The 24,311-nt window shown below is 42.4% G+C and overlaps 2 protein-coding genes across 2 annotated transcripts; both read left to right on the top strand.

Moving 5' to 3' along the window:
- Window positions 1-1,711: 1,711 nt before the first annotated feature.
- uqcrfs1 (ubiquinol-cytochrome c reductase, Rieske iron-sulfur polypeptide 1) lies at window positions 1,712-4,683 on the top strand. The gene is made up of 2 exons (XM_006804158.3): window positions 1,712-1,977; window positions 3,703-4,683. Exons 1-2 carry the CDS (start codon window positions 1,767-1,769, stop codon window positions 4,311-4,313), a joined length of 822 nt encoding a protein of 273 aa, XP_006804221.2. The 5' UTR covers window positions 1,712-1,766; the 3' UTR covers window positions 4,314-4,683.
- Window positions 4,684-14,049: 9,366 nt separating this feature from the next.
- si:cabz01068815.1 (Solute carrier family 51 subunit beta) lies at window positions 14,050-23,600 on the top strand. The gene is made up of 6 exons (XM_006804159.3): window positions 14,050-14,310; window positions 17,206-17,247; window positions 19,099-19,488; window positions 20,942-21,058; window positions 22,977-23,067; window positions 23,155-23,600. Exons 2-6 carry the CDS (start codon window positions 17,208-17,210, stop codon window positions 23,465-23,467), a joined length of 951 nt encoding a protein of 316 aa, XP_006804222.2. The 5' UTR covers window positions 14,050-14,310; window positions 17,206-17,207; the 3' UTR covers window positions 23,468-23,600.
- The last annotated feature ends 711 nt before the right edge of the window (window positions 23,601-24,311 follow it).

The following is a 24,311-nucleotide window of genomic DNA, read 5'->3' as shown; positions in this document are numbered from 1 at the left end:
CATTTCTCCTGTTCCTTCCTATGCTTCTCATTTCTCCTGTTTTCCTTTGGATTTTGTAAAACTATTATTGGCAACTATCAAACCTTTGAGTAGCCGAGCAGCTGAATAGGGGAATAATATTGTTGAATAATGTGGACGTCTTGTTATTTATATATTCCTCACTGCGGACCCAGAAACCAGCTGGTTGCTACTATGTGAGGAAGATCTGATTTTATTGAGTCAATATTCATTCAATTCAGTCAATAAAATACTGAGTTTAGGAGCGGTAGTCTTAGCTCCCTCCTCCACATTCTATCCATGCGAACTGCTGCTGCTGCTGTCAGTTCCCTATAGGGGATTGTGACTGGTTTTAAAGGTGCCAGCCTGGATTTCCCATTATCAAGGAACTGTGTATCTGTGAGCGACTGTTGTGCAGCAGCAGGCAGGTAACAGTGTCATACCCCTTCTCACTCGCATCTGCAAGGTGGTGCAACTGACCAGTGGTCATCTCTCCAAAATCAGGAGGTTTTAATCCAATCACTTGTAGCCTTGATATTTAGGCATTTAGCGAGCGCTTCTGAGGAGTGAGTATAAAGGGAGTAAAGTTTTTTAACTGTCAGGTAATTTCAAATGCAACATCTCTATTAGGGAACAGACATCAGCTAACATACATCTGTGTGTGCAGTTTATCACACAATGTGTTGCCAGCTAAATGTCCAGCTACTGTATTTAGGGAGAGAAAAAATGTGGAATAGCTTTTCTCAGAGGAGGAGAAAGACGGGACAGGAGAGGTAGAGGTGCGATTAGATTTAAAGGTAGTTCATTTTTAATCACATACTGGATCTGTGTCTGATGTGTTTTGATAAATTATGTATTTTCATATCGGGAAACATCCTGCAAAACAAAGTTGTGTTATTCAAATGTTGCATGAAAATATTCAGTAGTTTAGTACATGATAAACTGGTTAGCTGGTAGTACTGTGGTGATTTCACAGTAGGCACTGTGTTGGACTGGTGTTCAGTGGCTGTGATGCTCATGGTCAGTGTTGGGTCACATCGAGTGTCGTAGATGAATTCGTCATTAATCTGACGATGCTTAGATTCATTCATTGAATTCCACCGTCATGCTAACTGCAAAGGTCTAGTATAAAGAAAATATCCACTATACTGAAAATGTAGGAAACGGAAATCAGCCAAGTTATCTTGTGAAACATCTGGTGACTTTAACACCTGACTTTCTGTTTAGGTGTGGAGGCAAAGTCCCCCTCTACCAGGTGGGCAACAGAAAATAATTTTTACATGTCTTTGTCACTACATGTGTCCTACAAAACAAGCTGAGCAGATTCGTTACAATTAGAATTTCAAATGGAATAACATTTTTATTCTCGTGTATTAATATTATTAAAATATTAAAATAGCACAAGATTCATTTACCTCTGCATAAAAATAGATGGTAGACTCGTCCTTCAAGGAGCAACTTTTTACTTTTGTGTACATTTCAAAGCCTGTATTTGTTGACCTTTACTTGAGAAAAGAAGCTGAATCAGTACTTCAGCTTTTAGTCATTTTTGACACAAGTATCTGTACTTCTACTTAAATACAGAATGTCTGTACTTTTGTCACCTGTGCTGTAAATGTTCATTGTTCACCTTAAATGAAAGGGCTTTGGTCACGTTTACGTATCTGTACGTACGTAACTGTTACATGTTACGTAAGTACGCACTGAGTTCCGCCAGATCCAGGGGTGAGCAGTCGAGCGACACAAGGTCGTTACTGCAGCGGTTAAACATGATGTCTATAGCTGCCCGCTCAGGGGTGTTTTCCCCTTACATGCAGGCCACCGCTTTCGCAGTTGCGGGGCCGCTGAAAGCTCTTGTTCCCGGGGTTGTTGTAAAGGGAGAGAATATTCTGTTGAACCCGAAGAAACAGTTTTTGTGTCGCGAGTCGCTACACGGTCAAAGCCCAAAGACAGGCCCTGCTGTGACAGTTAGCATCAATGGTAAGTCTTGTCATTGAATTTTAGCATTATCTGAACTGTAAATGTTAGCCTTTTGTTTAGAAAAAGCACATTTAACGTTAACGCCTATATCCTGATATATTTGTCAGTAGGATTTTTCCCTCTCAAGTTTATACAGTCGGCTGCTGTTAGCTTTCTTATACAGGCAGTTAGCCTTTGGGGCTAAAAGGAGGCTACAGCTGACGTGAGCGTTACGTTAGTGTTAGATAATCAGGACTGACAACATCACCTCAGGGCTCTAAATGTCTGATACAAAACCTCTTTTAGAGGCTCTGTTAAGTACCGCAGTGTGCGTGGCGTGGCGTTGTTGGGGTCCGTGTCACCCAGCATGCGTGACGTCTCCTGCTCTGTGTGCGTTTCTCCTCTTAGGTCGCAGACAAAACTCGACACACATGAACTTATCGTTGCACTAAATCAAGTAATCGTATTTTTTGCTCCATGCCTAACTATCAGCCCTGGGACTGATTTGAAGAGTGTAGTTCTGATTCATTGTACAGCATGTTTTTAGGCTCACCTGTCTGTTCCCGATTCTTCACTGTGCTCCACATAGAAAAGTTGAGCGGTTGGTTTTCCCCCTCTGGTAACAGTCAGTTGAAATGATAAGAAGGTAGCATTGTCTAAACTTGCTCTTCACTCTGAGCTTACCTGACCAAGGACTCAAAGGTCCATCTGCCCAATTTGAAGTCAAAGCTAAACAGACAAGAGCCGCAGAGGCTTATAACATCATCTCATTTTATAGCCATCTAAAGTAACATGAGTAGAAGTAAGTAGTAATAATATGCTAATAATAATCAGGCGACGAGTCACCACCAAAAGTTATAGCACACCGTTCCCAATTGAGCTGCTCGAAATGATATAACTTGTGGGGGTTGTCTCAAAGCTGCGAGGCGAGTGTCACGGCAACATGTGAGGCTGAAGATGGAGAATAAGAATAAATATGGCAAATAATAAGTGTGCTCTCGCATTGGCACTCATAAATGTCATGTGCTTCTGTAGTGTAGGTGATCAGATGTGTTTTTGATGTTTTTTTAACCTTGTAGTCTTGTAACTTCTGCATTATATTGAATGTTACTGCCTTATCCTTGTTAGTAAGAATATCAACATCGTGTTTGTGTTTCTTAAATAAACGTTTTTATATTTGCAGAAGTGCATTTTGCATTTTAAAGGAAACAAACAAACCAATAAATGCAGTATACTACTTAATTTAGACAAAGGATCCACTAATTTAAAGCTGGAAACTTTAAAGCCCAGTTGCATTTTTTCAAGCTGTTGAGGCTGAGAAAAACCTGTTTAACTCTTTGTTTGCAGTAGAGGTGGTCTGCTATCATATTATCTGTTTAATCAATTATGTCCAGCCAGTCACTGGAGAACAAATGTTTTCAGATGTGTTTGATGCAGCACATGTATGCCAAGGAAAAACACGATATTAAAGACACTACTTGTCTCACCCTTATGTGTAAGCTGAAGCTTCCTGGCCACCGTCAGGGAGTCAGTCTTCCTCTTTAACTGCTGGGCAGAAGCTGGTAAGGACACTGTTGTGGTGGTCCTTGAACCAGCAGCTCACTGGAGAGGCAGATCTGTTTAGAAGATCATTTAGTAGTCTCTAGTTTAATTTGCTTTGAATGAATAGTTTGGGCACCATTCATTGGTGATGAGTCTTTACTCTGTTTAATCCCAGCAGTCTAACTTCAGCTCTTGTTTTTGCAGGATCTGCAGGAGTCAGATTTGCTCATACAGACATCAGAGTACCAGACTTTTCTGACTACAGGCGTCCAGAGGTGCTCGACCCCAGCAAGTCGTCTCAGGACAGCAGTGAATCCAGGAGAACCTTCTCTTACCTGGTTACCGGGGCGACAGCGGTGGTGAGCGTCTACGCTGCCAAGACGGTGGTCACTCAGTTCGTTTCTTCCATGAGTGCCTCAGCTGATGTCTTAGCCATGTCCAAGATAGAAATCAAACTGAGTGACATCCCTGAAGGCAAGAACATGACCTTCAAGTGGCGAGGCAAACCGCTGTTTGTTCGTCACCGCACAGAGAAGGAGATCGCTACCGAGGCTGCCGTCAGCCTCGCAGAGCTGCGAGACCCTCAGCACGATAAGGACAGAGTCATCGACCCCAGCTGGGTCATCGTGCTGGGAGTGTGCACACATCTGGGATGTGTACCCATCGCCAATGCCGGCGAATACGGCGGCTACTATTGCCCCTGCCACGGCTCGCACTATGATGCCTCTGGCCGCATCAGGAAAGGCCCCGCCCCCCTCAACCTGGAGGTACCTTACTACGAGTTTCCAGATGACGACACAGTGATTGTGGGATAAATGGCACTCACAGGACTGAGATGGCTTTGTACTTCAGTGTCAGTCCGTCACAAATGTGTTCAGCTGTGTTAGTGAGAAGATGTTGACGTGTTCGAAGGGTTTAGTTCCTTTCAGCTGCTCACTCGAACATGAGAGCACCTCTGCTGTGTTTTATATAATGCCATAAAGGCACATTACACGTTAAAAACAAGGAGGAGCTTTTGAGTTTTGCATTCAGACAGTTGACTACACTTGGAAAACTTCATAGTCTTCTTTCCTTTCCTGAGTGCGACTTGAACATGATAAACATCTTGAGTGATATAATCTATCTCTGGAGAACAAATGTATTCAGATTTGGATAATAAAGATTTAATTTTATTTGACAGCTGTGTGTCTGTGTTAAGCCTTTGTTTACCTTCAAATACATTCTGTTGATGTTCAGGTCACATCCAAACACTTGGACAGAAGATAAGTTGAGCAGGTGTACCTTTTGGGATTTACTTACCTGAATAACTGAACATGCATCAGGACAAAGCGCAGATGTGTTTGCGATAAAGTTACAAGCCTCAGAAGAACTGAACTGACAACCTCACTAAAGCAGTGAGGAGATTAAACTGTCCATGAAAAACTGAAACAAAGTTGTGGACAGAATTATAACAAGTAACAGGTAAAGAAATGTTAAAGGTGTAATTATTGGGCATAATGGGATAGCATATATGATTAGGATGGACCAAACAAGAATCCAGTCAAACTAGACTACAAACAAGATGCAGTTTGAGTATCAGCTAAGGAGCACATTCCACCTCAATGAGATTTGGACATGTGTTTAAAGTGCCATGTACTATAGCAAATGTAGAGACGGGATTCCACCTACAGTACATCCTGCAGCTGGGGAGTGTTGCATTTGTTTAAAATAAATAATACAAAATAGATTAACATATGTGGACGCAACCAAAATGGCAGGGATAGTTCTTCTTTTGGAAGCTCCCTGAAGGGGTCGCCACAACGGCTCATCTGCTCCATCTCACACTATTCCAGCATCTTCTGTCACACCAACTATCTGCATGCACTCCTTCACTGCACCCATAAACCTCTGCTGAGGTCTTCCTTTTGTCCTCCTGCCTGGTAGCTCCCTCTTCATCATCCTTTGTTCACCCTCCTTCCTCTGACTCTGAGCTGTCTCTCTGATGGACTCATTTCTAATCCTGTCCATCATTGAGCATCCTCAGCTCAGTGCCACTGTCTCCAATCTATATATCAACCAAACAAATATTTTATTGTGAAGCACTTTGTGATTTAATTTTCTGTGAAAAGTGCAATATAAATTAAAATGGACTTCCTTATAACTTAGATATTTAAACTCATCTGTCTTCACTGTCACTGTTAGGAAGGAAGGAAGGCTCAGGGTTTAAGTAATCAGCATCATGGGCTCATCCGATTAGAATGAGAATAAGCAGTCATCTAATCATTCACAGGGTTTTTATTCTCAAATCAATAAAGGAAAGAAGGAAAGACACACATGGACTGTGTCCCAATTCAGGGTCTGCACGCTTGAAGTACGCATTTCAAGTGCGATCACGTCACCGCCACGCGACGACGGCTGTCCCAATTCGAAGTGTACTTCAAATGCATACTCCAAATGTGCCGTCGATTTCCCCAAATATCAAGCGTGGTCCGGTGCACGCTTTGTGGTCCCATATATCCCACAATTCATAGCGCGGCGGAGGGTGTGGATAATTTTGCCACAAAATACGACAGAAGGGAGCGGCCGAACTGTCAAAAGTAAGTACTGAACATGACGTCACTTAATTATGTGCGAATGTTTAATAACGAAGAACATTAAAATATTGCCGACATGTGGCCAACAGCAAAATTATGTGACATTAGTGATGTTTGTGCTTTCAGCGTTAACGTGGTTTTACAGCCTCTATACATATATATATATACCTATACACACACATATACATATATATATATATATATATATATATATATATATATATATATATATATATATATATATATGTGTGTGTATAGGTATATATATATATATATATATATATATATGTGTGTGTGTGTATATGTGTGTGTATATGTATATATATATATATATATATATATATATATATATGTATAGAGGCTGTAATATATACAATATATATATATATACAATATATATATATATATATATATATATACAAAATATATATATATATATACATGGTACAAAGTACCATGAAGTCTCAAGCATCAATGCACCAACTAAACTGCAGCTGAACTGACTGCTTCATTCCCTTCTATCCATGTTGTACTCCCCTGTCATTTAATGATGTGTGCCACAATGTCAAATGCCCTGCTCTTTTTGGAGTAGCACTAGGTATTTTAGATGTTTCGACTTTTGGATTTTTTTTTGTAATTTTTATATTCTAAGGTCTAAGATTCATGCCACACTACAGTTATTGGCAAAATCAAGGGCCTGTCCTTCCATGATGGTATGTACCGGTGGTACATACCATCATGGAAGGACAGGCCCCTGCACGGTATGTACCACCGGCAGATAGAGGAGGTGGCTGATATCCAGAAATCCTACCAGTGGCTGGACAAAGCTGGACTGAAAGATAGCACAGAGGCACTAATCATGGCAGCACAAGAACAAGCTCTGAGTACAAGATCCATAGAGGCTGGGGTCTATCACACCAGGCAAGACCCCAGGTGCAGGCTGTGTAAAGATGCCCCAGAGACAATCCAGCACATAAGAGCAGGGTGCAAGATGCTAGCAGGCAAGGCATACATGGAACGCCATAACCAAGTGGCCGGCATAGTGTACAGGAACATCTGTGCCGAGTATAACCTGGAAGTCCCGAGGTCTAAATGGGAGATGCCCCCAAGGGTGGTGGAGAATGACCGAGCTAAGATCCTGTGGGACTTCCAGATACAGACGGACAAAATGGTGGTGGCTGACCAACCGGACATAGTGGTGGTAGACAAACAGAAGAAGACGACCGTAGTGATCGATGTAGCGGTTCCCAATGACAGCAATATCAGGAAGAAGGAACACGAGAAGCTGGAGAAATACCAAGGGCTCAGAGAGGAGCTCGAGAGGATGTGGAGGGTGAAGGTATCGGTGGTCCCCGTGGTAATCGGAGCACTAGGTGCGGTGGCTCCCAAGCTAGGCGAGTGGCTCCAACAGATCCCGGGAATAACATCGGAGATCTCTGTCCAGAAGAGCGCAGTCCTGGGAACAGCTAAGATACTGCAGGACCCTCAAGCTCCCAGGCCTCTGGTAGAGGACCCGAGCTTGAAGGATAAACCGCCCGCAGGGGCGTGCTGGGTGTTTATACATATATATATATATATACATATATATATGTATATACATATATATATGTATATGTATATATATATATATATATATACATATATATATGTATATACATATATATATGTATATGTATATATATATATATATATATACATATATATATGTATATACATATATATATGTATATGTATATATATACATATATATATACATATATATATATATGTATGTAAACACCCAGCACGCCCCTGCGGGCGGTTTATCCTTCAAGCTCGGGTCCTCTACCAGAGGCCTGGGAGCTTGAGGGTCCTGCAGTATCTTAGCTGTTCCCAGGACTGCGCTCTTCTGGACAGAGATCTCCGATGTTATTCCCGGGATCTGTTGGAGCCACTCGCCTAGCTTGGGAGCCACCGCACCTAGTGCTCCGATTACCACGGGGACCACCGATACCTTCACCCTCCACATCCTCTCGAGCTCTTCTCTGAGCCCTTGGTATTTCTCCAGCTTCTCGTGTTCCTTCTTCCTGATATTGCTGTCATTCGGAACCGCTACATCGATCACTACGGCCGTCTTCTTCTGTTTGTCTACTACCACTATGTCCGGTTGGTTAGCCACCACCATTTTGTCCGTCTGTATCTGGAAGTCCCACAGGATCTTAGCTCGGTCATTCTCCACCACCCTTGGGGGCATCTCCCATTTAGACCTCGGGACTTCCAGGTTATACTCGGCACAGATGTTCCTGTACACTATGCCGGCCACTTGGTTATGGCGTTCCATGTATGCCTTGCCTGCTAGCATCTTGCACCCTGCTGTTATGTGCTGGATTGTCTCTGGGGCATCTTTACACAGCCTGCACCTGGGGTCTTGCCTGGTGTGATAGACCCCAGCCTCTATGGATCTTGTACTCAGAGCTTGTTCTTGTGCTGCCATGATTAGTGCCTCTGTGCTATCTTTCAGTCCAGCTTTGTCCAGCCACTGGTAGGATTTCTGGATATCAGCCACCTCCTCTATCTGCCGGTGGTACATACCGTGCAGGGGCCTGTCCTTCCATGATGGTTCCTCGTCTCCCTCCTCTTTCTTGGGTTTCTGCTGCCTGAGGTATTCACTGAGCACTCGGTCAGTTGGGGCCATCTTCCTGATGTATTCTTGGATGTTCGTTGTCTCATCCTGGACTGTGGTGCTGACACTCACCAGTCCCCGGCCCCCTTCCTTCCGCTTAGCGTACAGCCTCAGGGTGCTGGACTTGGGGTGAAACCCTCCATGCATGGTAAGGAGCTTTCTTGTCTTTATGTCAGTGGCTTCTATCTCCTCCTTTGGCCAGCCTATTACCCCAGCAGGGTACCTGATCACGGGCAGGGCGTAGGTGTTGATGGCCCGGATCTTGTTCTTACCATTCAACTGACTCCTCAGGACTTGCCTGACCCTCTGCAGGTACTTGGTGGTTGCAGCTTTCCTAGCGGCCTCTTCATGGTTCCCATTCGCCTGCGGGATCCCCAGGTACTTGTAACTGTCCTCTATGTCTGCAATGTTGCCTTCTGGTAGTTCAATCCCTTCAGTTCTGACTACCTTCCCTCTCTTTGTTACCATCCGACTACACTTCTCCAGCCCGAACGACATTCCAATGTCATTGCTGTATAGCCTGGTAGTGTGGATCAGTGAATCGATGTCTCGTTCACTCTTGGCATACAGCTTGATGTCATCCATGTACAGGAGGTGGCTGACAACTGCTCCGCTCCGTAGTCGGTATCCGTAGCCAGTCTTGTTAATGATCTCACTGAGGGGGTTCAGGCCTATGCAGAACAGCAGTGGGGACAGAGCATCTCCCTGGTAGATCCCGCACTTGATGGTGACTTGTGCATATATGTATATGTATATATAAAAAAAAAAACACCCAGCACGCCCCTGCGGGCGGTTTATCCTTCAAGCTCGGGTCCTCTACCAGAGGCCTGGGAGCTTGAGGGTCCTGCGCAGTATCTTAGCTGTTCCCAGGACTGCGCTCTTCTGGACAGAGATCTCCGATGTTATTCCCGGGATCTGCTGGAGCCACTCGCCTAACTTGGGAGTCACCGCACCTAGTGCTCCGATTACCACGGGGACCACCGATACCTTCACCCTCCACATCCTCTCGAGCTCTTCTCTGAGCCCTTGGTATTTCTCCAGCTTCTCGTGTTCCTTCTTCCTGATATTGCTGTCATTCGGAACCGCTACATCGATCACTACGGCCGTCTTCTTCTGTTTGTCTACTACCACTATGTCCGGTTGGTTAGCCACCACCATTTTGTCCGTCTGTATCTGGAAGTCCCACAGGATCTTAGCTCGGTCATTCTCCACCACCCTTGGGGGCATCTCCCATTTAGACCTCGGGACTTCCAGGTTATACTCGGCACAGATGTTCCTGTACACTATGCCGGCCACTTGGTTATGGCGTTCCATGTATGCCTTGCCTGCTAGCATCTTGCACCCTGCTGTTATGTGCTGGATTGTCTCTGGGGCATCTTTACACAGCCTGCACCTGGGGTCTTGCCTGGTGTGATAGACCCCAGCCTCTATGGATCTTGTACTCAGAGCTTGTTCTTGTGCTGCCATGATTAGTGCCTCTGTGCTATCTTTCAGTCCAGCTTTGTCCAGCCACTGGTAGGATTTCTGGATATCAGCCACCTCCTCTATCTGCCGGTGGTACATACCGTGCAGGGGCCTGTCCTTCCATGATGGTTCCTCGTCTCCCTCCTCTTTCTTGGGTTTCTGCTGCCTGAGGTATTCACTGAGCACTCGGTCAGTTGGGGCCATCTTCCTGATGTATTCTTGGATGTTCGTTGTCTCATCCTGGACTGTGGTGCTGACACTCACCAGTCCCCGGCCCCCTTCCTTCCGCTTAGCGTACAGCCTCAGGGTGCTGGACTTGGGGTGAAACCCTCCATGCATGGTAAGGAGCTTTCTTGTCTTTATGTCAGTGGCTTCTATCTCCTCCTTTGGCCAGCCTATTACCCCAGCAGGGTACCTGATCACGGGCAGGGCGTAGGTGTTGATGGCCCGGATCTTGTTCTTACCATTCAACTGACTCCTCAGGACTTGCCTGACCCTCTGCAGGTACTTGGTGGTTGCAGCTTTCCTAGCGGCCTCTTCATGGTTCCCATTCGCCTGCGGGATCCCCAGGTACTTGTAACTGTCCTCTATGTCTGCAATGTTGCCTTCTGGTAGTTCAATCCCTTCAGTTCTGACTACCTTCCCTCTCTTTGTTACCATCCGACTACACTTCTCCAGCCCGAACGACATTCCAATGTCATTGCTGTATAGCCTGGTAGTGTGGATCAGTGAATCGATGTCTCGTTCACTCTTGGCATACAGCTTGATGTCATCCATGTACAGGAGGTGGCTGACAACTGCTCCGCTCCGTAGTCGGTATCCGTAGCCAGTCTTGTTAATGATCTCACTGAGGGGGTTCAGGCCTATGCAGAACAGCAGTGGGGACAGAGCATCTCCCTGGTAGATCCCGCACTTGATGGTGACTTGTGCATATATGTATATGTATATATAAAAAAAAAAACACCCAGCACGCCCCTGCGGGCGGTTTATCCTTCAAGCTCGGGTCCTCTACCAGAGGCCTGGGAGCTTGAGGGTCCTGCGCAGTATCTTAGCTGTTCCCAGGACTGCGCTCTTCTGGACAGAGATCTCCGATGTTATTCCCGGGATCTGCTGGAGCCACTCGCCTAACTTGGGAGTCACCGCACCTAGTGCTCCGATTACCACGGGGACCACCGATACCTTCACCCTCCACATCCTCTCGAGCTCTTCTCTGAGCCCTTGGTATTTCTCCAGCTTCTCGTGTTCCTTCTTCCTGATATTGCTGTCATTCGGAACCGCTACATCGATCACTACGGCCGTCTTCTTCTGTTTGTCTACTACCACTATGTCCGGTTGGTTAGCCACCACCATTTTGTCCGTCTGTATCTGGAAGTCCCACAGGATCTTAGCTCGGTCATTCTCCACCACCCTTGGGGGCATCTCCCATTTAGACCTCGGGACTTCCAGGTTATACTCGGCACAGATGTTCCTGTACACTATGCCGGCCACTTGGTTATGGCGTTCCATGTATGCCTTGCCTGCTAGCATCTTGCACCCTGCTGTTATGTGCTGGATTGTCTCTGGGGCATCTTTACACAGCCTGCACCTGGGGTCTTGCCTGGTGTGATAGACCCCAGCCTCTATGGATCTTGTACTCAGAGCTTGTTCTTGTGCTGCCATGATTAGTGCCTCTGTGCTATCTTTCAGTCCAGCTTTGTCCAGCCACTGGTAGGATTTCTGGATATCAGCCACCTCCTCTATCTGCCGGTGGTACATACCGTGCAGGGGCCGCACATATATATATATATATATATATATATATATATATATATATATATATATATATATATATATATATATATACATATATATGTATATATATATATATATATATATATATATATATATATATATATGTATGTGTATATATATATATATATATATATATACATATATATATATATATACATATATATACATATATACATATATATATACATATATATACATATATACATATATATATACACATATATATATATGTACATATATATATATACACATATATATATATATGTATATATATATATATATACATATATATATACACACATATATGTATACAACATTAGCTAATTGTTATTTACTAACTAATCTTAAATGACTGTTCAGTACCGAAATGAAGCCCAACAATCATGTTTTACAGTCCTGTGGTCTCAGCCTCAGATACTCAACTAATCACAGTGATGTCATAAAAAATGAATGAGCAAAAAAACATTTTTCTCCTTCATTTCTGTCAAACAAAGCTGTATGAGACGTTTCTCGCGGTTAGTATCATGGTTGCTAGGCAACCTGAACAGCGCGACGAAGGCTAGACCGTCCCATTTCACAAGCCTCTCACTTCCACACTTCTCGTATGCACAGTACTCGTACTGTGCGTACTGTACTGAACAGTTATTTAAGATTAGCTAGTAAATAACAAGTACAGTGCGTACTTCAAGCGTGCAGACCCTGAGTTGGGACACAGCCATGGACTGCCAATGCTCCGCTGCCCCGTGTGGGAGTGAAGGAAGAGTGAGCCAAGAGTAAATGCAGTCCTTATATAACGTGTGACAGGTGAGTGCAAATAAAGACCAGCACCACACCCAATCAAAGGTGAGAGAAGTAAACAAGGTGCATCTGGTGAAGTGAGTGGGTGTGCTGGGATGTGCTAAAGGTGGGTCTTTACAACAGCCGCCCCCATATTTCTAGTGAGAAACATGTTGATATGATCAGGATCAGTCTTCTTCAGGAAGCGGGGGATCAGACAGCAGACAGGTGGGTATAGGTTTTATCCTGTGCTAAGACCTCCACAGTTCTGATGCGGTCATCTGGGCTTTTCAGCAGGCGTGTCACTCTTCCTACAGGCCACAGAGCACGTGGAAGGTGTGAATCCACGTGACAACAGTCACCTTTCATGTTACATATTCAGGTGGAAAACCTGTATCTCTCTAATTCACATACATGTATTCTGTTTTGCTTATACTGACATTATAGTTTCCCTCACTTCCTCCTTACCAATCCTCTGCTCTTCCTGATTCAGGAGCTGTGCTCCATCTGTCCTCCTCTCTTTCAGTTCATCAAAGCACTCTCATATCTGAACACATGCTCTTCACTTCTAAGCACATTTTGATCTCTATCCTTAATCTGCTGCACCCTTTCCAGCTCGTTCTCTCAAACAGTGCAAGTCATTTCTCCTTAGCACCAGGCCTCACAATTCAGTTTTATTTATATAGCACCAAATCACAACAACAATCTCCTCAAACCACTTGTAACCCTACAAATTATACAAAGGAAATGGAGAAAACCCCAAGAATCAATATAATTCCATTTCCCTATGAGGAAGCACATCGTCAGTGGGAAGCAAAAATTCCTTTTCAACAAGAAGAACCAGGCTTAGGAAAGAGGCAGCCATCTGCTGAGGGGAGGAAGACAAGACAAAGACCTGCTGTGGAGGAGAGCCAGGGATTAATAATTAATGATTAAATGCAGAGTGTAAACACGAGTGAAAAGGGGGAGAAACACCCATTAATAGACCTTCCAGAATCTTTTTATATGCACAACAAGATGTCCTTTTCTTTCTTGACACAGAGGATATTCACCTCTCCACAAGTGTGCTATAAAAATGAATCTTTTTACAGCCAGCAGTTAGCCCGCAGGCGTTTGACCAATGAGTCACGTACCTCTACAAACAGAAAAACCAAGGTTGCAACGAGGTCATATAAATAGTAACTATGCAACAGGGTCAAAGACCTGAAAAGCAACCGTCTGGACTTTGGTTTAAAGACTTTGCCGCACTTTTGTGAGAATGAGTTTCATATTGATATCAAAGATTAACAGGACAGCATGACTGAGTTATAGCAGAACAGCAACCGGCTTCAGCTTCACATAATAGTTCTGTTTAATGATTCAACAAAACATCACAGTGTTTGTGTTTATGGGCTTTAACGCAATCAGCGTTCAGAAGAAGAAGGCGGAGTAATGAAACATTGGGCAGTCTCCTCCCCATGCACTGTGGAAAGTCTCATTTTTAGCCTTCTGCCTGCATAGCACAGATACTCTCCTTTCTTCTGCCAGAGCTGGAGCATCAAAAAAGTAAGTACACGATCAGTAAATATAGACTGTTTCTTGTGATTTACATAAGTGTAACCAGCAGGTTTCTATGGAGGGGAAAGTTGTTTCACAGTTTGTTACATGCTGTTTACAAAAAAAACCCAAAAAACAAAACATTTCTTTTTGTGCCACAGACTAGTGCCCTGATTCTTAATTTGAGGTGAGGGACAGACGACTGCAGGTCCATAGTGCGTCAAACAATGATTTTATTAAAACACACATATATATTGGAAGCACGATCCCTCACACAGCATCGATCTTCTTCGAACAATAAATGAGCAGTCACATATATAACATAGTTGATGACGAGCAACATGCGTCAACACAGATAAATGACCTGCATCAGTTCCAGTAATTCTTGGACCTAGGATATATTCTAAAAAAGAGCATTTCCTTCCTATGTTCCTCCACTATCGCCAGATGCTTCCTGTTATTTCACTTCACTTATCTGTGGAATTAAACTGTCACGTATGCAGGTACAACTTGCAGTTTTGAGCAAAATTACAGATTACAGCGGCCCCTGCAATGAAAGATTATTATGTAATTCAGCTAACACCTGAAATACAAACTTTAATGTAACACCAACAGTTTCAATAAATGCATTTCAATAAATTCTCTAATGAAATGATAATGATAAATCATAAGTGATGCAACAGTAATAATAATGGTTATGAATAGTAACAGTAAAATAATTTTCTCACACTAGTTCTGAAGAGAGGGACATGTTTTATCAGAAACAAAGTAAGTATTACATCTGTGATCCAAAGGTGTGCTGAAAATAAGACTTTGCAGTCAAACAGCACTAAGAAACAAAACGGGGTAGTCTGATAGAAGTAATTAAAAAGGGAAGAGGGATAAAGACATTAAAAATTTGTTATGGATAAAATGAATGATTAGTACTAATAATAATTTTAAGCCATTAAATTAGGATGATGGTGAGAGGTTAGCTGCTGAACCTTTTGAAAATCAGCAGTGATAATGAGTCAGACTGAAGCTTAATGCCACATCCCATATAAATGTCTTTGAACACATTCCCAGAAAGTCGATTTCATTTTGAGATGGAGAAATGTTTTGTCACAACCAGGTGACTTTTTCATCCTCAGCTGACCGCAGGTTTCTCCAGCCTTCATAATCATTAATTATACCAGCTGAAAATTTGTATGTAACAATCATAAAACTGACCTAATATTCAAATGTATGGTTAGAATGTGACTTGTACTCTAAAAGTGCTTTGAGTGGTCAGTAATATTAGAAACACATTATGGAGATTTATATTCAATTTTATTTTATTTATACAGCGCCAAATCACAACAAAAGTCACCTCAAGGCGCATTATATTGTAAGGCATACGCTACAATAATACATACAGAGACAATCCAATCATATGACCCCCTATGAGCGAGCACTTTGGCGACAGTAAAGCAATATCCAGAGTGTGATTAGTGAGTGGTGGGTGGGTCTAATAAGAGATTAAATGCCGTGATTTTAGCATCTACATGGATGTTAACATCACTCAATAATGATTTTATCTGAGCTGAGCACTAAATCAGATAAAAATGCTGAGAAATCAGACTAAAACTCTCTGTAAGGCCCAGGTGGATGATAGATGATTGCAAATAAGACATTTTTGAGTTTTCCAGCTGGGGTGGACGATGTTAAGCATCAGGCTTTCAAATGAATTAAAAGTCTGTCTTGGTCTTTCATTAATTAATAGACTGGTGTGAAAAATTGCTGCCACACCTCCCCCTCGGCCTGTGCTTTGAGATTTCTGGTAGTCAGAATGACTCGGGGGTGTTGACATATTTAAACTAACATAATCATCCTGCTGCAACCAGGTTTCTGTAAGGCAGAGTAAATCGATTTGTTCATCAATTATTAACTCATGTACTAACAGAGACTTGGAGGAGAGAGACCTAATGTTTAATAATCCACATTTCACTGTTTCAATGCTTAAGTTGTTTTTTGCTCACCATATTATACTTAAATGCAAGGTATATATCTGGAGTTGACTGGCTCATCACATACTTGTTCAAATAGATCTTTACAATAAGATTTGTTCACTGAGAGACAGACAGAGACGTGATTTCTGACACAGCTGACACTCTTCAAAGTTGCATGGATGAAAGCATGTCCGGCAAAGCTTTTAGACTGAACAGTTGTGTTGCTTCATCGGTACGTTTGGTCCAGTGGGTAATCGTGGCACGTGGTCTAAACTTTGTCTCTCTGACCCATACATTATATGGTTGCCTTTTAAAAGAATAAATATTATTTGAAATGTTTTATTTATATATTTTTATGATGATTCTGGTGACACCTACAAGCTGAAATATGTCAGTCAAGCACTAAAGGTGTTTTGAAACAACGTGAACACTATACAAATATTATTTTTTACTGGCTGTGGAAATAACACACACACTATTCTCTATGTACTGCTGGTTCTTTGGGTGTGTGCTCACTTTCCTCTTGGTTGACCAGAATAAATCTGTCACATAAATCTGCTCTCTCTTATCTGCATGTAAACATGTATAAAAAACATAGTTAGTTTAGTCTTTGCTCTCAGACTGTTTTCCTGGAGAAATATATGGAAGTTCCTGAAATTGTTAAATCAGAATAGAATAGAATAGAATAGAATAGAATAGAATAGAATAGCTGTCATTGCACAACAAAATGTAACCCTCCTGTCAGTGGTACAAAAGATTAAAAGTGCAAGATAAGGAATAAAAGAGATGAAATAATGTGCATATAAAAGAAATGTACTGATAATAAATAAATGTATAGTCATGTATGTTTGATATCAACAGGATGATATTGCTGCACTTTATTATATTGTACAGCTTCTATTGAGTGTTCTGAAAGAATCCCCTTACTGTTTTTCAGATATGTTTGATGCCAGGATCTTACTGTTGCTGTTCCTGTCTGGTAAATAACCTTGTTATTCAAACACATTTTGAAATGATTTTATTAATACTTAATATAATATATACAGTCCCGATCAAAAGTTGAAGACCACTTGAAAAATGGCAACAACAAAAAACAAACAAAAAAACAATATTTTGCATGGTTGGATCTTAACAAGGTGCCAAGTACAGATTCAACATGCAACAAGAAGAAATGGGAGTGAGACAAAAAATTGTTTGAGCAGGCAATTTATTGAAAACAACGCTTAAACTGAAACAGGTGTGGTCATTAAACTTGTCAAAAGTTTAATGACCACACCTGTAACCCCCCTCCAAAACAGAAGTCAAGGTTCCAAACATGAACTCAGTAATGAGTAGCGTTATTGTTGATCACTTCAAAAGTTTGATGCGGCATGCTTGATGCAAGCATGAGGTGAGGTGAGTGGTGAAATGGCCTGCATTTGTATAGCGCTTTACTAGTCCCTAAGGACCCCAAAGCGCTTTACACGTCCAGTCATTCCCATTCACACACACATTGGTGATGGCAGCTACATTGTAGCCACAGCACTGACAGACAGGACACTGGCGCTAACCGGGCCCTCTAGGTGGGCCCTCTGACCACCACCAGTAGGCAACGGGTGAAGTGTCTTGTCCAAGGATATTTGGCATGCAGCCAGGAGGCAGTCTGGGATCAAACCACCGACCTTCTGATTAGTGGCTGACCTGCTCTGCCACCTGAGCTACAGCCACCCATGGCTGAAGACAGCTGCATGAAGGGCATCTACTGTCTGGAACTGTTGTCCATTTTTGTAAATTTCCCTTTCCATCCTTCCCCATGGTGCAAATGGATGGTCCAAAATTCTCCTGGAAGAAGTCCCTTGTCCTGCGGTCTACTGCAACGTTGTCCTGTTGAAAAACCCAGTCATTACCACATGGATGAGAGCCCTCAGTCATGAGGGATGCCGTTTGCAACATATGGACATGGCCAGCGGCCGTTTGACGCCCCTGCACCACCTGAATCTCCATTGTTCCACTGAAGGACAAAGCACCCCAGGTGCCCCCTCCACTGTAGCGTGTAGAAAACATCTCAGGTGGGATCTGCTTGTCATGCCAGTAACGTTGGAAACCATCAGCACCATCGAGGTTTAATTTTTTTCTCATCAGAGTAAAACTTTCTTCCACCTTTCGATGTCCCATGTTTGGTGGTCTCTTGCAAAGTGCAAAACAGAGACGAGGCCATTGAAGACGTTTTTTGTTTTTAAAGCCCTTCAGTCTCAGATGTCGTCTGATGGTTATTGGGCTGCAGTCGGCACCAGTAAAAGCCTTAATTTGGGTCAAGGATTGTCCAGTGTCTTGACGGACAGCCAATTGGATCCTCTGGTTCAGTGCTTGTGACATTTTTTTGGGTCTACCACTTGATTTTTTTGTTCCATAACCCTCAGGATCATCTAAGAAATTCCAAATGACTTTCTTACTGTGTCCCACCTCAGCAGCGATGGCGTGCTGTGAGAGACACTACTTATGCAGTTCAACAACCCAACCACATTCAAAAAGGGTTTTTTTTGCCTTTGCCGTCAGAACATCATGACAGTTTGACTACCTGACAGAAAATGACAATGAATTGACATTTTTACACAGATTTGGCCTTTTAAAGGCATGTGGTCCTAAACTCTTGATCAGCTGTAAAACAGCCTGTTTCAGTTTAAGCGTTATTTTAAATAAATTGCATGCTCAAAAAAATGTTTAGTCTCGCTCGCATTTTGTCTTGTTCCATGTTGAAGCTCTACTTGGAACCTTGTTAAGCTCCAACCATGCAAAATATCATTTTTTAAGTGGTCTATATCTAACGTTGTTATACTGTCAACACCTGCAGGGGCAAGAGCATTCATGATCCACAACACCCAGCACAACCTGTGTCTGGAAGATTCAGCAGATACAGGTGAAGTCCAATTGAAGACATGCAACCTAGACTCTGAATATCAGCAGTGGATCTGGATCAGTCGGGACATGCTGATGTGTGTCGCATCATCTAGGTGTCTGTCAGCCCAGCACGAAGGGCCAGTGCACACCCAGGACTGCCACGGACCCGAGGTGGATGCTGCTTGGTTAATATGGGACTGTGACCGGGACCAACTGATCAGTAGAAAGCTATCAATGTTTCTGTCACACAATGGCCAGCATGCGATCCTCGTACAAAACAGCAAACACCCAAAGTGGAGATCTCTGGATCTGGATCAGGGGGACATCTGCCAGGAAAGATTCAGTAAGACTCAGTAGTTATTGAGCAGAAAGCAGCTTTTCTGTTCTTTGCACACTTTTCACACTGAAGCAGGATTTATGGTCCACCAAAGACGGCGTGTTCACTGCCCACTTTAGTCCAGGGCCTGCCTGTAGGCCTGCAGTCTGTTGTCAGATGGAGGCAGTGTACAAAGTGTGTGTAACAGCTGGTCTGCAGGCCACTGTTGCTCTTTTAGATTTTGGTCTATCAGCCGGCAGCAGAGAAGTTCTAACGCACAAAGAATTAAAAACAATGAAAATGTCCACCGCAGCTTTTTTATGTTGAATTTTTGTAGTTTAGTGAACTCTGCTATCACTCTTTCCTCTTTCTGACTCACTTATTAACCAGTCTACATTTATGTACGCTTCCAACAACATGCAGTCAGGATATTGGATGACTGCACGGGAATGTATCTAGGGTGGGTGGGACCCCCACCATTCGACTGAAAACATGTACGCGGACACACCGTAAATCCTGCTTTAGCAATACGCAACACGTTCACATATAAGTAGAAAAGGAACTCAGACAAATTTAAAGTGAAAGTGCAATAATGTGATTTCATGAAAATATATTGAAGTAGTCAAAAAGTAGTTAATATTAAGTATTCTATTAAAGTGTTAACTTATCACTTTAATTCTTCAGCTGAAAAAGGTGGAGCTCATTTAAACTTCAGTGAACTTCTTTCACTAATCTTGTCTAAATCAAACTTGTCCATACATTGCTATTGTGCTTATTAGTGACCTGTGTTTTTTGATTGCAGTAAAGGTAGAAAAGCAAAGAAAACTCATTGCAGCACATTCTTGTCATGAGAGACTGTGAGTCAGCCAGCAGTGGTACGTTATGTTGGATCCACATAACGTACTTTGTATGTGTCAAAGTATCCTTGGGCACGACACAGAATCCCAAGTTGTCCTGATATATCCACTGGAGTGTGAGTGTTAGATCAAAGTGTATAGATAAGAGCTGTATGAATGTGTGTGATCGTGTGGATGAGACTTGAAAGTGCTTTGAGGAGGTCAGGTCACAGTGACCTGAATCTTTGGCCAACAAAATCTTTACAGTTTATTCATTCTGTATGTTTAATGAGCAGCACATGTAAATGGTAAATGGACTAATTCTTGTATAGCGCTTTTCTACTCTCCCAGAGCACACAAAGCGCCCAACATGCCAAAGTCACCCAATCACGCAGCACTTTTCTTCTAAGCTTGTTAGTGCTTCCTAACATGCGTACACATTTATAATGCGATGGATGCATCGCAGAGCAACTTGGGGTCAGTATCTTGCCCAGTGATACTTGGCAGTAGATGACCGGCTCTCCTGCCACTTTATTATTACTGGTACAGAGACAAATTTAAGAGCTGATACTGAAATTCTCAGTTTGATCATTTGTGTTTGACAATCAAAGCTTGTGTGGGGTCTGTCTGTGTGTCCTCTTAAGGACATAGGAGAGCTTCTGACGATTCGACGTACGAGGATGAAGCGCAAACAGGAGAGCTGACCGCTATGACAAAGGAACAAAGAGAGTATCTACGTTGGTTCTACCGCACAGAGGACCGTAAGTGCTGCTCCTGCTAGAATACCTGATCCAAATGGATGTGTAACATGAAATACTTGGTCATTTGGATAGTCTTTTTCCTGAGACATCGTATGCTGTGTGAAGTAGCATAACATAAGCAGCATGGAAGGTGATAGGAAGACAGCATCTGCAGACTGTTCAAGTTTCCTTTAAGTGTTCTTTATTTTCTGGCGTCGCCTTTCAACAATTGTTTCACAAAAACATAAGAACCTCTCAGTCAAAATCTCACCTGCTTTATATAGAATTCCACTCACACCTGGACCTCATTAACCTCCACCATTGGGAAAACAGGGTAGACTAAATAACACAGTCTAGACAAAGAAACAGGAACAAAATCATTTTCCACTTAAACTCATTCACCCAACTAAACAGTTTGAAAAGTCAAACTCTTCACTTACTCTGACTCATGAGGTTATTTTAAATGAAATAAACAATTTTACACAAAAGACACACCCCTTCATTTGGTTACACCCAATTGACATAATCAGTGACATCATATCCTATAAAATCAGGAAGTACTGAGGGCCCTTCCCGCATCCCCTGTTTTACACATAGGACCTGCTCAAAGTAACACACAATGGTAAATATAGCCAAGCTACATAAACAAATGAAAGATTCAAATCAATTAATGATGAAGTGACATTTAGCTTTAAGATGAAATGAATATAACCAATGCTACCACAAACAGATCCGGGATAGTATGCAGAGCCGAGGTTGCATGTGCTGTGTTTACATTAAAGTAGTGATGGGTAGATGAGGCCTCGTGAAGCGTTTCAGCACATTCCCCAAACTGTATCAATACTGAGTCGACACAGTGTTGCTGTTTTGCTCCATACTGACACCTGCTGGACCTTAAATATCATTGCAGGCAACTTACTTGAGACTCAACAGACACTGATTCATGACCTAGTCATACTTGTGCACACTGTAAGCTATTGTACTTTCCATGGAATCATTTTATATGTTTTACATTGCAACTATTGCAGAAAATTAAAATGAAAGTATTGTGAATGTAATATTACCCATTTAAATGTAATTGACTCAGAGTTTATTATAATTTTTATTCAGAAAAATTCGGCACCTTTTAAACACAGCTTGGCGCGTTGGCAATGATACAGCAGCTGTATCGATCACGTGACTTTTTCTTAAAGCGACGCACGCACCGATACAGGTTTCACTCTGTGAGCTTGAGACATGCGCCGGTGCGTCAGTGTTGCTGGACCCATCACTACATTAAAGCATTATGATAGACTATAATATAACAGAACACAAAATAACAATATATGCAAGTGACAAATAGCAAATGAATTCTGTCCTAGCCACTTTGTCACATGCTGAAAGCTTTTCCATATAGAAAATGGAAACTTTTTGGGGGGGGGAAGCTAAATGATGAAGCTCAGAGCAAGAATTCTGCTCAGCAGTTTCTCAGCTTCATGCTGGTGAACCAGACCACAAGGGTCTTGACACTGGTTCATTTTCATTACTCATTAGGCTGTCAGGGGGAATAGCTGTGAACAGCTCGGACAAAATGCTGTTAATTTACACATTTGGCAAAAATGTTGATACCACATATTTCAGTAAGAAAGCGAGCATTCAAAAATCCAGAAAAATTCACTGACTAAAAGGTTAGTGTTGTTATGTTGTAATGCTGTCAGGTAGAAAATACTTTTATGTCAAATTTTTTACGTTTTCTAATCAGGGAAACATCTCACATCTGTAGATACGCATTTGTTTTGAGGCTAACATTCTACAGATGATCAAAAATAAAAAGTTGGGAAATACTGACAAGCCCTTATTTAACTCGTGTGTGTATTACTGATTCTGCAGTGTGCATATGCTTTTCTCATATGAAAGAGGGCAGGGAGGTTTTCAGGTTTTAATTATCCTCGTGTTGCAGAAACCACATGGACATTTGTACTGCTGGGACTGGCCTTTGTCTGCCTTCTTGTTGGTTTTCTTCTGCTGGGAATGGGAGCCATGGCAAATAAGTATGACCCGAAGTTGTTTGACTGCTATTTTTTTGAGAGCGAACATACTGTATATTATATTAAAGGTTTCTGTACCAACTCAAACAGGAGCAGGAGGAAGATAGCAGAGTACAAGGCTGCAACATCTCTGCTTCAGAAAAATGAAGATCAGGAGCTGCTCAAAGAAAACAGCACACACCCAGCATCAGACATGCCACTGCAGGGAAACAAGCCTCACATGTCCAACAGTGACACGAGCGAGCAGAGCATTGCAGGAAATATCGTGGTCACATGGAAAGATGGCAACACCTCCTGCCCGTACCCAGATCCTGCAGTGGAAGAGAAACAGGAGGAAGAGAGGAAAGAGGAAATAACAGCTGCTGAGCTCCACTCTCCAGATGAAGTGAAGATTATGAGCTGAAGAGGTCACAGTGAATACCAGCGGCCAGTGGGCGTGGCAGTGTTTGCTTTAATAATTGATCATAATTTTCTGATGATTCTTATTTTCATGACTTCAGAGAGAAATTTTATGAAACCCTCAAATGATCAGAAAACATTTGGAGCAGTTGTTCCTAATAAAGCTCTTAACAGTTTACATTACAGTTTCAGTGGGTGGTTGCGCTCATAAAATGTGTCCATGTGGGAACAAAAGTTGTATAAAAATGGTTCCCTGTAAAGCTGTTCTATAAAAACAGTTTCTGGATGCAAGTTCAGATCTGCTTATGTGTGTTTCCCCCAATGGGCTTCGCCATTGTTTGTTTTGGGGTGGCTAAAGGAGGGAGCGCTGCCCCTGCTGATGGTTCAGTTTCTAGGGCTCCTCTTGTGTTGATGATTTCTGGTTTGATGGGCAGTAAAGTTGCTTTGAATAAGGTTCTGTCCACAGGGAGTCTGACAAACAGACACCAAATGTTCTAGTCTTCCTGTGAACTGAAATGGGAAAAACTTAATGAGATTTGAGTACTTGTGTGTGTTGTGCTGATGCCTCAGATATTATTGCATCACAATAAATCACTTGCTTTGATTTTGAAGGCCTTTCGGACTTGTCCTTGTTCGTATAAATGTCTGTAATATGGGAAAACATTGCTTAGCGTAGAGAAAGAACTTCCTTCATGCTGCTCACCACATTGGAAGAGCAAGCTTAAAAGGTATGCATGTCTTTTTCTCAGTGACATAATGGTTTGGTTTATCCATCATTTCAGTGGATGTATGACAACATTAAGGAGGTCATAAGATAAACTACGCTGAAAAAAAGGGATTGGCCATCT

The sequence above is a fragment of the Neolamprologus brichardi genome, chromosome 1 (genome assembly GCF_056152115.1).
Source record: "Neolamprologus brichardi isolate AB-2024 chromosome 1, ASM5615211v1, whole genome shotgun sequence".
NCBI lineage: Eukaryota > Metazoa > Chordata > Actinopteri > Cichliformes > Cichlidae > Neolamprologus > Neolamprologus brichardi.
The sequence above is the reverse complement of the archived record's forward strand: the minus strand, read 5'-3'. Positions and strand labels throughout refer to the sequence as shown.